The following is a 13652-nucleotide window of genomic DNA, read 5'->3' as shown; positions in this document are numbered from 1 at the left end:
GATATTGATATGAAAATTTTAAAATATATTCAAAATTAAATTCTTGTTTAATCTTTGAACTGATCAGAATCCGAATCGACAAATTTTAATTATTCTATTGGGATCAAATATCTAAGATCTGAACTGATCCGAATCTGCTTTAGTAGGCAAAGCACTCTATTATATTTTATTAAAAGTTTCCATCATAGGGGTAAGATTCGAACCGATCCAGATCCGACATGACTGAACTGATCCAGATCCAACATAATCCGAATCAAACCTGAACAGATCAATTATAATTTTTTATTGAGTCCAAATATCTAAGATCTAAAGAATCCAGAACCGATAAAACCCATCGAACGTATCGGGATCCGAATGCTCAGCCATAGAGAAAATGGATTGATAGATAGGCCGACATTTTTGTCTTTGTGATTTATTGGTTTACCGATTCTGTTTAGAGCTGTATATTTGGAGTGTCTATATACAGTAAAACCTCTATAAATTAATAATGTTGGGACTTTAAAATTTTATTAATTTATAGAGATATTAATTTGTAAAAGTTTCCTTTTTAAAATTGTATCCATTTTGAATATTTTTGTTTAAAAAAAAAATATTTGACTTTTGTATTGTTTAATTATCTTATTTGGTGTATATTTTTATGTTGTTATGTGGTTTTCGATATAATTTTACTAAATATTTTTAAGATATAGTAAAATATTAAAAAATAGATGTATTTTCATCGTGAATATAGTATAATATTTAGTTTATACTTATATAAATATATATATATTATATATATAAATAGAGATAAATTATTAATTTATGATTTTAATGGGACTATATATTTACATGAGAGTTTTAAAAATATTATTATCTTATTGCTTTATCGATTTGTATCATATTTTACGCCGGTCTAAATTAGGACTGATGAAATTTATTAATTTATAAAGATTATTAATTTATGAAGTATTAATTTATAGAGGTTTTACTGTAAAATATCGGATTTTAGTGTAGTTTTAAAATTTTCTTAAAATGGCATATGCCCCATTTACTAAAACAAACCAATAAGTAATGTTATGTGTTTTTGACTTTTTCAAACCGCCAATAATTTTCTTTAACTTATTTTAGACTGTAACAATTATGAATGCTTAAGAAAGAAAATGAGTTTTTTTTATGTGTGACCGCAGAGAGCAACTTTATAATTGAAATGGTTTCTAGTTACAATTAGATAACATGATATTTAAAATTTAAAATACAAAACAAAGTCGCAAAATTGTTCAGTGAAACTTCATTTGATTATGTTGGACCATTGGTTGACACGCGTATTTGCCTTTTGCGCCTGCAATTTTCAATTTGAAAAAAAAAACATTATCTAGATTGAATTCCAATAATTAACGAAAGACAGAGATAAAAACAAACATATCAAAGAACTTAAATTTACCTCTTTTTCCCAATCACATCTAATTGTGATAAAAGCCAAGATCATTGTCTGAACTGCGGTTCCTCCAAAAATCATACCAGCCCATATACCCTATAGAAACATAAAATATCATACTGTTAGTCTGAAACAAAATATTTAGTGACCTAACTCTATATAAACGGTTTAAGTAAATGTTAAGGAAAAAATGTAATTACCATGACACCGAACTTGAAAACCCAGCCCATTACAAACCCAAATGGAACCCCAATGCAGTAATAACATCCCAAGTTTATATAAGCCACGTATGATTGCCAACCCGATCCAACCGCAACACCTAATCAAAAATGAAAAATCAACACACAGAGCATTGAAGATACCTCGTATATGAAATAAAACAATTTTGTGACGTACCGGAAAGAACCGGTTGGACGCTGTTAAGAAGAACTGTGAAAGCTAGCAGAATCGAAAGTTTATTAACAGCCATTAAGACTTCTTCGCTTGAAGAGAAGATCCAAGCGATTTGGTTATGGAAAAGCATTATGATCACCCAAAAAAATAATCCGATGATTAAAGACTGTGTCACTGATACAATCGTCGCAAATCTTGCTCCTCTCCCATTGCCTGCTCCTAGTTCGTTTGCCACACGTACACTGCAATAGTCGATGTATAATCAACGTAGATGAGTTTTTTTCTATGACCTTTAATTCAATCAGGTTTCTAGTTAAGTGTAACAACAGTTATTTCCTGCACATGTAATTGTCAGGCTAGCAGCTAATCTATGGCCTACTTAAAAGCATTCTTGAATCTGCCCCACACAAATAAAAAACAGCTGAACTACGAAAAGCTATCGGGAGAAAAAAAATTGTAATTTGTATCCTCGTACAGTCTTATTCATACAAAACGACAAGTCGCCAAAAAGAAAAACAAAAAGGAATCAAACAAACCACGGAAGAAGATGGAAGAAGCCAGAAGGATGTAGCCAAAAATGCCAATATCAGGTTTGAATTTCATATTTTCAGGAAATAATAACGTTCCATGCCAAAAGTATCACAATCCTTCCTTGTATTAGAAGATGTGTAGTGTAATGTTTTGAGAATAATGGCTTGAAAACAAAAGAGAGGAAGGTGTTTGATGTGTTCTTGCGAACTTCATGTTCATGAATAACCTAACTAACAGTAATTTCGTTTACTTGTCAACATGTACGTTAACTGCGAACCAGGAAGCATAAACGAATTTAAGATTCATAGCTTGTATTGAATACCATTTAATCAAACGAATTTTTGTTAAATACATTTTCAGATGCTGTAGAAAAAGAAGAGAAGCCACGTTTTTCACGAACCCGGCATGTTATTTAATAATTCAGTTATCACCTTATAATTTCACGGGCCCGTTGTAACAGCCAGATGAATTACTTTATATGGTACTATAAAAGTGGGTTAAACCGACAGATCTAGTTAGACCATATTCGTAAGTCGGTTTAGAAGTTAGCAAGTAGAGAAAAAGGCTTATTTACCCGGTTCCGGCGAAGAAAGCGATAGGAATCATCATCTCCCAACCATTTATCGACATGCTGCCAAAAGTTTTGTTTCACAAGTTAATCATACATGAAATAAAGGATTATCAAAATAAAAATATAAAGTTGTTTAGAAAGAATTGAAGAAGTCAATTATAAGCTAATGACCTTTCCGCAACAACCAAAGGTAGACGTGCAAAACGATGAGATAAGATTTATATGATTGATATGGCTTTTTCTCTATTATAGTATGAAAAAACAACTTACCATAAAGAAAGCAAAAAGAAAGAACGTAGAAACGACGACTTACCATATAGACAAAGAGTCAACAGCTATTCGAGCATTCTGAAGATTTCCAGTCATTATTATCAAAATCCGATAATACCAATTTTCCAAACTGTCCATAAAACATATGTCTACCGTTAAAAACTATGTCTGGTTCATTGGAGAAAATCACAAAATAGATATATCTATAGGTACCATAGCATGACGCCGGAAGAAGCAGAGAGTTTGAGAAACTCCCAAAGCCCGGTGAAGGCTTCGGAGGAGAAGCCGGTCCAAGTGAGTGGACAGCCGCCACAAACGGAGTAACCTAATGTAATAAGAACGTTGACCCACCAAGAAATACTAACCGTAGCCATAGTTCCCACAACTCCGAGTTTAAGTCCATCAACGAACAACCAACACACAAAAAAGTGAACTATCAATGCAATCGCAGCTGCAATCGCAGTCACCTAAATAGACCCACACCAAAAAATAAAACGAAGACTTTGTCATCCAAGAAAGACTATTATAAATTTACAAATAACTATAGTTACTCCTTGCCTTTGTACTAAGCATTTTTGTTATAAACTTGTAAAAGCATACATATACTTTCTACATTGCAATGTAAACGTCTTTTTAGTATTTTAAACACGTACACGTACGTGTATATTAGGTAGCTCAGCTGAATGTGTTGCGTAGAAAATACAAAAAAAATGACTAATATTTCTGCCAGAAAAAAAAATCCTAAAGAAATATTTGCGTTTAAAACAATATTCAGTATTACGTACATGGTTTTTGAGCTGGCACTGGAGGAAACGTTGAAGCGGGAAAGACAAAGCGAAAGCGAAATGAAGAGGGATGACCCAAACGGAGACGACACCAGAAAGCTCAGCGATATCATCTGGCTGGCCGAGAAATTTGAGAACCGGAGTTGTGAAAAGATAAGTCGGTAACAACAAGATGCAACAAAAGAAGAGAACAATCCAAGAACGTTGCATATAAACTCCCAGCATATGATATTTCTTTGCTCCAAACGCTTGTCCACACAACGTTTCCAACGCACTCGCCATTCCAAGCTGCACCACGTTCATATTAATATAATAAACAAAAAGAAAAAAAATGAAAATACGCTTCAATTGAAACCTACCAAGAGGCCAAAGTTGAAGCCGACGACGACGGTATTAACGATTGATATAGCAGCGAGTTCGAGATCCCCGAGATGGCCAGCGAAGGCTTGAGTTATTATCAGCATAGAATATGTCGTTATACGAGTGAATATCGCAGGACCAACGATTTGCCATAGCTTCTTTGTCTCAACCCAAACCCTCTTCTTCAATCCTACACCGTCTTCCTCCGCCGTTTCATGATGGCTCTTCAGCAACGGAATCCTCGACTCTGGTTCTTCTTCTTCTCTTCCTCTCATATCGTTAATACTCTTTGATTTTTTTTTTTTTTGAACTTACTCTTTGATTTTCTTTCCTTTCTTCTCTTTATTTTTCTTTGTTTTCGGAAGGTGTATAAATAGAAAAAGAAAAGGAGAGAAAAGAAAGGTGAAGACTAGAGAGATAAGTAGTGTCTGAATTGGCTTTTCCAATGTATATACTTATAAAACGATTGGTCTTCTTCTACTGTCTAATTTAAAATTCTAAATAATTATTTCGATATTTAAATATTTATTTTTGAATTGTAAATTCAGTGAATTTAAAAATATTTGTGTCATTCCATCATAACGGATTCCAAATGTTGACTTTGCCAAATATGCAGAAAAAACTTGTACACGATACTTGCTTAAGTATACTCTCTCCATTTTATATTAGATTAGTTTTATATTAGATGATGTTTTGAATTAAAGCACATATATTAAAAAACTATTTTTTCTCTAAAATAATACTACAATATAATTTAAATATAGTTTCTCTAATTAAATACTTAAAATATATTTCTTCCGTTTTACAAAAAGTGCCGTTTTGACATTTTCACACATGTTAAAAATGATTGAAATGAATTTAAATTCTCATTAATTACACATATTCAACCGATAATACTTAAGTTAAATAAATTATTTATAAAATTAATTTATTTGTAAATAATATTAAGTTGAAAGTTGCATTGAAATTCTAAAGTGACATTCTTTTATAACAATAAAAACTAAAATAACACTTAATATAAAACACATAGAATATTTAGTTACACAGTTTTTAATAAAAATAAAACTACATAGATATACGAAAACATCATCTATTGTAAAAAAATAAAAATCATCTAAAATATTGTGTATATTAAAATGAAGATATATGAAAACATCTTCTATTATAAAACAATAAAAATCATCTAAAATATTATGTATATTGAAACAAATGAGGTAGTATATTTTTTATTTTTATCTTTGCCACGGTCTGCCACTTATTTTATAGGTATAAAAATTAATTAAAAAGAATTTGATCTATGTTTTATTTTTTTCAACATGTTCAATAGAATATTTATCGATTGCAATCTTGCAAACCAGCTTTTTGCGGTAAGCCTATACGTATGCTCAATAATTGATCGTAATGTAATTTATAATATATAGTAATCTTAAGCTTTGGATAGACTAAGATTTGAATCTAATGAATTATAATGACAGAGCAATTCTAATGGGAGGAAGTAAAGAAATAATCTCCTATTAAAAAATTAAAAAAAAAAGTGAGGGAATAATGAGGAGTTCTATGTAAGCATCGAACATTCCAATAAGTTTTTGGATATATTTGCTCTCTTTCATATATATATGTTTTAAATGATGTTTGTTGTTTCAAAATAGATAATATTTTAATATTATTTTTAGTTTTACTGAAAATAGTGTAATCAATTAGATTTGTAGTCATTTCTATAATTGGTGAAATAATTTTTAATTATATTTCAAAAGTTATTTAAAAATAAATAAATTTCTTAATTTTTGTATATCAAAAAAAAAAATATATATATATATATATATATATATAATTTTCCGTATAATTTCATTATACATAATTAAATATCAATATTATACATATAAGAAAACCAATGCTAAAATTTCATTGGAGAGCATTCTTAGAGCATCATTATTGGTCGTATGTTAATCAAGTGTCCTTAAATTATTTTATTGTTATTTTGTGCTAAAGGACTTTGCTAAGGACATTGCTTGAAAAATAGATTATTGGTGAGACCCTTTTTGTTTCTTAAGTTAAATAATTATTTATTTGAATAAGTTAAAACGACGGTGATGTTGTTGTAAGAGAGTCGGAGACTCTGGAAAGAAGCAAAGGACTCGAAAACATCAGGCAAAACGCCGGAGATCGTGGTGTTGTCGAGGGAGAGGGTGGTGAGGGAAGACGAGTCCGCGAGCTCCGACAAAAGCTCAGGACCTGGAGGCTGGTGAGTCCGGTGAAAGCTCCATCATCTGCGGTGATGGATGTGGCGAGGGAAGAGACGGCGAAGAGGAGGAAGAGGAGGAGGTGAGGCGTGGGAGTCTCCATGGATTGGAGAACAGGCAGAAGGAAGAAAAAGGAGAAGAAGGTTGGGTATGATGAAAATTAGGCTTTGTGATGATGTTGGAGGAGAGAGATGATGACGTGTGTTGTTAACAAACGATCCAAGAGATCCCTTAATTAACAAACGTTTGTTTGGTATTTTAGTCTTTTTGATTTATTTTAAATGCTTTAATTACTAATATATCTGTCTAACATACCTCAATAATGATGCTCTTAAAAACTGAGTTTTGAAGTTGTCATTTCTTTATTAGATTCAGTATTTAAAAATAATTGGAAAATAATTTTTAATTAAAATATTAGTCTTTTATCTACTTAGAAACTTTAGTAGTTTCTTACCAGTAAGCCACAACATGTGCGAGGCACGTGGTAATACTATATGGTTTGTATTTAGTTCTGGGTAAAGTCGTTTTATTTCCACATGCGTCAGAGTCCATTGTGATCTCATTGCTTACCCAATGATAGGTATGTGTCTGATTGACAAATACCTAAGATAAGTACTAACAAACCTTTCTCCTCCTAGTATAATGATTGTATTAGTCCCATCCAAATTTACATTTTTCAGAAAACTACATGCTAACTTTATAAGTTATATACTTTCAATACAGCCAAAACTATTTAAATTTCAAATTCCACAGTTGATACCAGTTGTACCAGCGACTAAGTTACTTTCTATTTATTCAGATTTTTATATATCTATTGCTTTTTGACTGTTTCAACCGCTGTCATTCATGCACATTCAAAACAAAGAAGTACAACTGTATTCTATTTTTTACTAATACTGTAATTTGTAACAGTTGGTTTTGCTAGCTGCGTTCGCACTTTACATATACATCAAGACATTTGAATATCTTTCTGGACTGAGGACTAGAACATGTTAACTACTCTCTTTTTCCAGTGTCCTTATTCAAATTCAAGGTTATAAGGGGGTTTTAAGATGACCTAGTACATTTCTATAAATTGAACTGTCGACATCAAAGAACTCGTTTTTATATACAACCTGCTGAGTAATTCGAAGATTTGTATACTCACTGTATGTTAATAAATTAACCATAACGTTTGGCGGGTCCTGAAATATGGATGCAGACCGAAAACAATGACTATACAATGTACTAGGTGGAAAGTTAGCGCATAACTGACACAGAGAAGAAAAACGGGCTTGTTATTTTCTGTACGTGGAATCATTGGTAAGTGTATGACCGACAAGTGTTATGGGACATGGTCATAAATGTGTGGGCTATATATCTCAGTTAAAATGCGTGGATGTGAATACTATGATGCTTTTGTCCTCGTGATTAGTTTGTTTACCAGTTTCGCTTTCGCTTTCTGTCCCGTGAGGAGGTCCATGATTTTTAGATTGTCACAGTGAATTATACTATTATAGTACAGCTTATAAAACACTTGCTTGTTATCAAAATTGGTTTACGATATTCAATTAAGAATTTGAATTGATTTGTTCTAAAATAATAAGTATGTTGATATTCAAATATACTTTATATCTAATCTATTAAAATAAAATCACTTTTTATCTACTATACAAAGTCATAGTAAGTCTACTGATACACTAAAAATGAATCCTTGCTACTGCCAAGTTAACAGTTGCAATTGTAGTACTTGAGATTCAAATCCAGAGGACCAGTTTACACTCTAGTTTTATAAGTTCAAGAATCAAGCTAAGAAGAAGATATAATTTGGTTGAGATAGGCGATAGTAAACAAGCAAAATAAACACGAGATTGATTCAATTAAACAAGAGCTAGCCTAGGGTATTTCATTGGGTGTTGAATTGGAGCCAAACAATTATTCAAGCGCGATGAAGTGCTTTCTAGAACTCGGATCACTCAGCTGGAACACTCCACTGTCGTGGCAGTGATCGCTTTGCAGATCGATCTCACCACCTAATTGTCGTTGGGATGAGGATCGATTGCAAGCTTTAGAGAACATGTCCGATCAGTTCACTTACCACCCTAATATCTACTTTCGCTGATTAGGGATACTAAGCTCATTCAATACATGTCAAGTTATCATCCTAAGCGGTTAACTAGGTGATGAACTAGTGATCTAACATCAAGTGATCAGTTTAATGAAAGCAGTAAGAACAGTATGAAAGAAGAACAGTTATGGATCGCTTATCTATGTTTAGCTCATGCCTCAACACCCTAAAAATTTTAGGCGAGCAAGGTCACTACTCGATCATGATGCACATAAACAAAGACATAAATCCTGAATAAAATTGCATAAGAATAGAGTATGAAACAATAGGGTTCAGATGATCTTCTCTATGAGAGGATGGATTTCTTCTCCCTTACAAGTTGCAGATCGCAAAATACTCAGTGTTCTCTTGTAAAACTAGCGTAAGAAAATAGAAAATAGATAGATGACATTTTATATGGAGGCGCCAATCAGAAGAAAAGAGATTAGGACAACAGGGCTTTAATTCCCGAAATAGGAGTTTCCATATTCGTCTGGAACAATCTCCGGATCACTCCGTCTGCTTGTTCCGCTTGAGAGAGAACAGTCTCGGGACTGTTCTCTTGAGTGTTCTCCGCAGGAATGTTCCAAAAGGACTTCTTTTCATTATGCACCTTCTCTTCTCTCTTCTACTAACTCCAGACCTGTAAAAAGTCAAAAATGACTAGACTGACACGAATTAGTGACTTGAAACAAATGAAAACATATATACAATGATGTGAAAAACACCATATATCATCTACAAAATATAATATGACATATTAGTCAATAAAAGTTTAATTATAAATAGTTCTAATGATATCTCATGATTTTATAGGTTTTTAGATTCACATTCTAGCTTATTATGATCATTTTAGGTTGCATTTAGGTCTTTATGTTGCATTTGCATACTCATTTGCATATCATAGGGGTTGGAGTGCACAATTGGAAGTTTTGAGCCATTTTGCAAGGTTATATCTGTAATTTATAAAGTTTGGGTTCAGAAACGAAGTTATCAAAAGTTCAGGGACCAGTGTTGCAAATTTGGAGAATTCGCCTGGGTTATATTGCAAGATTAAAATGTTCAGGGTCAATTCGAGAGGTCTATTGTGCAAATCCAAAAGATGTGGGGCCAATGCGTGAATAATCAAGACTCCGGAGACCTGTTCCGCAAATAACCAAAAGATCACCATTGATGCTCACGAGCTTCACGATTTGAAGATGACAGTGACGAGGTTTGATTCCGGTGACATAATAGAAGGCTCGGATGGTGTTATCACAATGGATGAGCTTGTGCGGCTGTTGGCTATGATGGAGACGACTTGACAACGGCCCCGAGAATTGACGCGCCATGGATGAAGCTTGGTCCGGTGGTCTCGGCTCGGAAGAGAGATGAGACGGTGGTTCTATTGAATATTGAGTCCGAGCTGGAGCAATCTCAACGGCTTGACGCAGCGGTGTGGCTTGACCGCTCGCTATGCATCACCACCTCCCTGTTTGATATCGACATGATGCAGCGGTCCAATGTCACCGCTGGGAATCGAACGGAACATACAGCGGCTTGGTGGAGCGGGAAGAAGAAACCGCTGGGAGAAGAAGATGCACGAAACCAAATGGTTGATCGGTTTAGTCCGGTTTGACCCGGTTTACTTCAATTAAACCAGCTCGATTTGTACACCTCTATAAATAGATTTAGACCCAAAAACCCTAATGTATCTCATTTTCTCTCTAGACTTTGCCTCATCTTGTAAAACTTGAATCTTTTATCAATCTAAGGATTTTTGGAATCTTCATCTTATATCTTGTTTCTCTTAATCATTAACATGATTAGCCTTGAATCTCATATGGATTTGAGGTTTATCATGGAGATTAGGGAGTAGACACATTTTGGATTCATGGGCTAGGGTGATTAAGGGTGATTAGTGAAGATCTAGGGTGTTTAATGTTAGATATACTTATTTCTTTGCTTGTTGAGGGTTCTCAATGCTATTTTAGTCTTGATCATACTAAAATAGATCCCTAGACATTTCCTGCCCGAAAGGTGTATGATGAAATGTCTGAACCAACTCTTCAATGCTTTTAGTCTACTTTGCCAAAGAGATTTGTTGTTAAAGAGGCTAAGATTGCTATTAGACTTGTTCTCCATGTTTGTTTTAGTAATATTCAACCTAAGAGATTAGATGCTTGAGTTGCTTTAGCAAAAGAACATTCATCTAGAGATAGAGCTTGTTTAGTGTTGTGTCTAGGCATAAGGAAAGTGTTTGATTGATAGCTTGCCACTCTAGTTTGGATCTTAGTCACCCAAGATCAAGTCCCTTTCCCATGGGTCCACCTTAGCATTTGATTGAGTTCTTGCATTTGTTTCTAGTTTGGATTTGAGATCACCTTATTTATATTTCTAGGACCTTAGTTTGTTGCCATCATCATCTTCTTATTTGCTTAGATTAGGAGAGTTTGTGTATTCTTAGTGCTATAGATCTCTAGTTCTCTGTGGTTCGACAATCTTTTATACTATCATTTGACTTGGAAGCCTTGAAAACTTCCAATATCAAATTGGCACCGTTGCCGGGGAACTAGTAGATTTATCATTAGGATTTCAATCTTTCTTGAGACTAAGCTTTATTTTCTTGCTTTGTTTTGCTTTTGTATAGTTACTAACCTTTTCTTCTAGCTTTTGTTCTTGCAGTGATGGCTTCAAGCTACCATGAGAAGACACAAGAAGAGGAAAACACATTTGAATATCACATTCAAGATGACTTTGATGCAAGTATACTCACACCAGCACAACTTGTGATGTTATATGAGCTTCAGAAGGAGTACCCAGGGTCGGCAAAGACATCCCTAGCACGAAGGATCCGGTTGGAGCTTATTAAGGATCGAGCAGAGCTTGAAGGAAGGGAAGTTACAAAGTATGAGTTTAATGTTGCCTATGACCTTAAAGAGGTAATGGATTGGGCTCCACCACTCCAGCTGGAAGAGCATCTCATATTTCATGATTCATCTATAGTGAAGCTCTTTGATGAAAAATCTGTCTATTTTCTATGGACAGTAGTGTGCTCCTTTGCGCACTTGGTTTCTTGTTCTTGTAGGAGAAGGACCAAAGGTGCATTGGCTCAGCCTTTTGATACCTATGATTAGCATGCACACAAAGTCAAGCTAGAGACTTAAAACAAGCTCACTTGGGAGGAAGTCCCATGTTTATCCATTGTATATATTTCTTTATCTTTCTTTCTTTCTAGGTTGTTTAATAAGAATGGTTGAGGTGTTCAGGTTGGGTCTATCTATAGATAAGAGAAGTCTTCATTCCTCCACTTCAGCCCATGTCTACCGGTGAAACAAATCTGAGGCCAAGGGTCCTCTACCACCCAATTCAGCCAATAAACTCCAAGTATGTGCCACTCTAACCCTGTACATATTTAATTCTCATGTTTCTTTATTTCCCTTAGATCTCTTCTTTGAGCTTACTCTCACACAAGGGACTGTGTGAAGTAAGTTTGGGGGAGAGTCTACTATCTCACATTGTTTTTTGTTTTGTTTGCTTGTCATGAGTCTCATGCATTGTATTGCATATTTATTTGCATAAAAAAAATTTGAAAAAAAAAAAAAAGTCATTTAGTTGCATCATTTGCATCTTTAGGATTTGAGTATAGAAGCATTTAGATTGCATTCATGCATTGGGAGCAAACCTTGTAAAGGACACATGTCTAGAACTCAATTTGACACCCTAGTTAAACATATCAAATAGCTTGAGCATCTCTTAAAAAAGCTTGTAAGTTTCGAGCCTTGAAAACTCTTCTTGAAACATGTTGCTTGCTTGATATTGACATTGCTCTTGAAAGCCAACTCCAATTTGAACTTGAACTTAATGAACTTAATCTCTCTTGCATATGGGCACTTGCATACTTGATCATGGATCTCATACACATTTGGGTTATCTTATTCCATTCATTATCCTTTGTTAACCCAAATGGAACTCTCCTACCCCTAAACCCTTAGCCATTCTTTGAGACCAACATTGATTTGCTTGAGTGAGGCCTTCTTTTTGATAGCTTGTCATGTGCAAAATCTTGAGAGTATTGGGAGCGACATAGATTTGTTCTCATCTCTTGCTAGCATAGGATCCTCATTTGAGTTAGCATCTAGGATGGTTAGTGGGTTTGTTTATTCTAAAGTTTGTTATCTTGGGTTTGGGAGAAAAGAAAGATGAGAAAGATGATCAAAAATTTGAGAAAAGAAGCCACTAAGGATCAAAAATAAGAAATCTCTAGATTTAGTCTATTTGAACCTTCCCCCAATATAAAGAAAAGAAAAAAAAAAGAAAAAAAAAAGAAAAAAAAATGATGAATCAATAAGATGGTGGGAAGGTAGATAGAGCTAAGAGTTGTGGAAAGTTAATAAAAAGATCCTTAGATGGTTAAGTTAAAGAGTTCATGAGGTGAGTGTGATAAAGTGGGTTACTTTGGGTATTGGGATGAATGTGAATAGGGGTGAAGCTTGTTATATCACTTAGGAAAGGGTAGAATGATGAGAATGGATCTATGTATGCATAAATTGTTCCTGGTCTTAGATAAATTTTGCATAATGATCAAGCTCCTTGTTCTTGAGTGATTGCCACTTTGAAATGATTTATTTGAGCCATTGTTTTCATTCACATTTGACCACTTTGTTCACCAAGCCAAATGATTAGGATCATGTGCCCATTTGCAAGTATTCACCTTATGTGTTTGTATAAATGAATGTGAGAGTTGGTCTAAAGAGCTTGTTGATGGATAAGCATTGCAACTTGTGTAGAGGTATAGGAGTATGGATAGGTCTTGAGAAGCTAGAGTGTAATAAAAGTTCTTGCTCATGCTATTTGCTATATTTTCCTTAGGATGTCAAGTTGAAGGCTATAAAGTGTTTCTTTTGGTTATAAGCTCTCATTTTCAAACTCTTCACTTTGATTGATCTTAAATGTTTACTTGTGGACAAGTAAAGGTCTAGTGTGGGGGAGTTGATATCTCATGATTTTATAGGTTTTTAGA

At 34.0% G+C, this 13652-nt stretch overlaps 1 protein-coding gene across 1 annotated transcript; it reads right to left on the bottom strand.

The window, feature by feature from the left end:
- Window positions 1–1124: 1124 nt before the first annotated feature.
- On the bottom strand, window positions 1125–4744 carry LOC108856550 (protein DETOXIFICATION 27). Its single transcript, XM_018630382.2, has 9 exons — window positions 4324–4744; window positions 3965–4252; window positions 3393–3646; window positions 3223–3309; window positions 2913–2969; window positions 1811–2049; window positions 1615–1733; window positions 1421–1510; window positions 1125–1318 (listed from the first exon to the last, which is right to left on the bottom strand). Exons 1-9 carry the CDS (start codon window positions 4597–4599, stop codon window positions 1268–1270), a joined length of 1461 nt encoding a protein of 486 aa, XP_018485884.1. The 5' UTR covers window positions 4600–4744; the 3' UTR covers window positions 1125–1267.
- Window positions 4745–13652: the final 8908 nt, after the last annotated feature.

This window comes from Raphanus sativus, chromosome 5 (assembly GCF_000801105.2).
Source record: "Raphanus sativus cultivar WK10039 chromosome 5, ASM80110v3, whole genome shotgun sequence".
Lineage (NCBI taxonomy): Eukaryota > Viridiplantae > Streptophyta > Magnoliopsida > Brassicales > Brassicaceae > Raphanus > Raphanus sativus.
This window is presented reverse-complemented; position numbering and strand designations above follow the sequence as displayed.

What these genes read in the sequence shown, in the direction of transcription:
- LOC108856550 (XM_018630382.2), bottom strand. Translation starts at nt 4,599, where the DNA reads ATGAGAGGAAGAGAAGAAGAAGAACCAGAGTCGAGGATTCCGTTGCTG. An exon ending in TTTTCAAGTTCGGTGTCATG is followed by an intron (nt 1,511 to 1,614) that starts GTAATTACATTT and finishes ATGTTTCTATAG; the next exon opens with GGTATATGGGCTGGTATGAT. An exon ending in GATGTGATTGGGAAAAAGAG is followed by an intron (nt 1,319 to 1,420) that starts GTAAATTTAAGT and finishes TGAAAATTGCAG; the next exon opens with GCGCAAAAGGCAAATACGCG.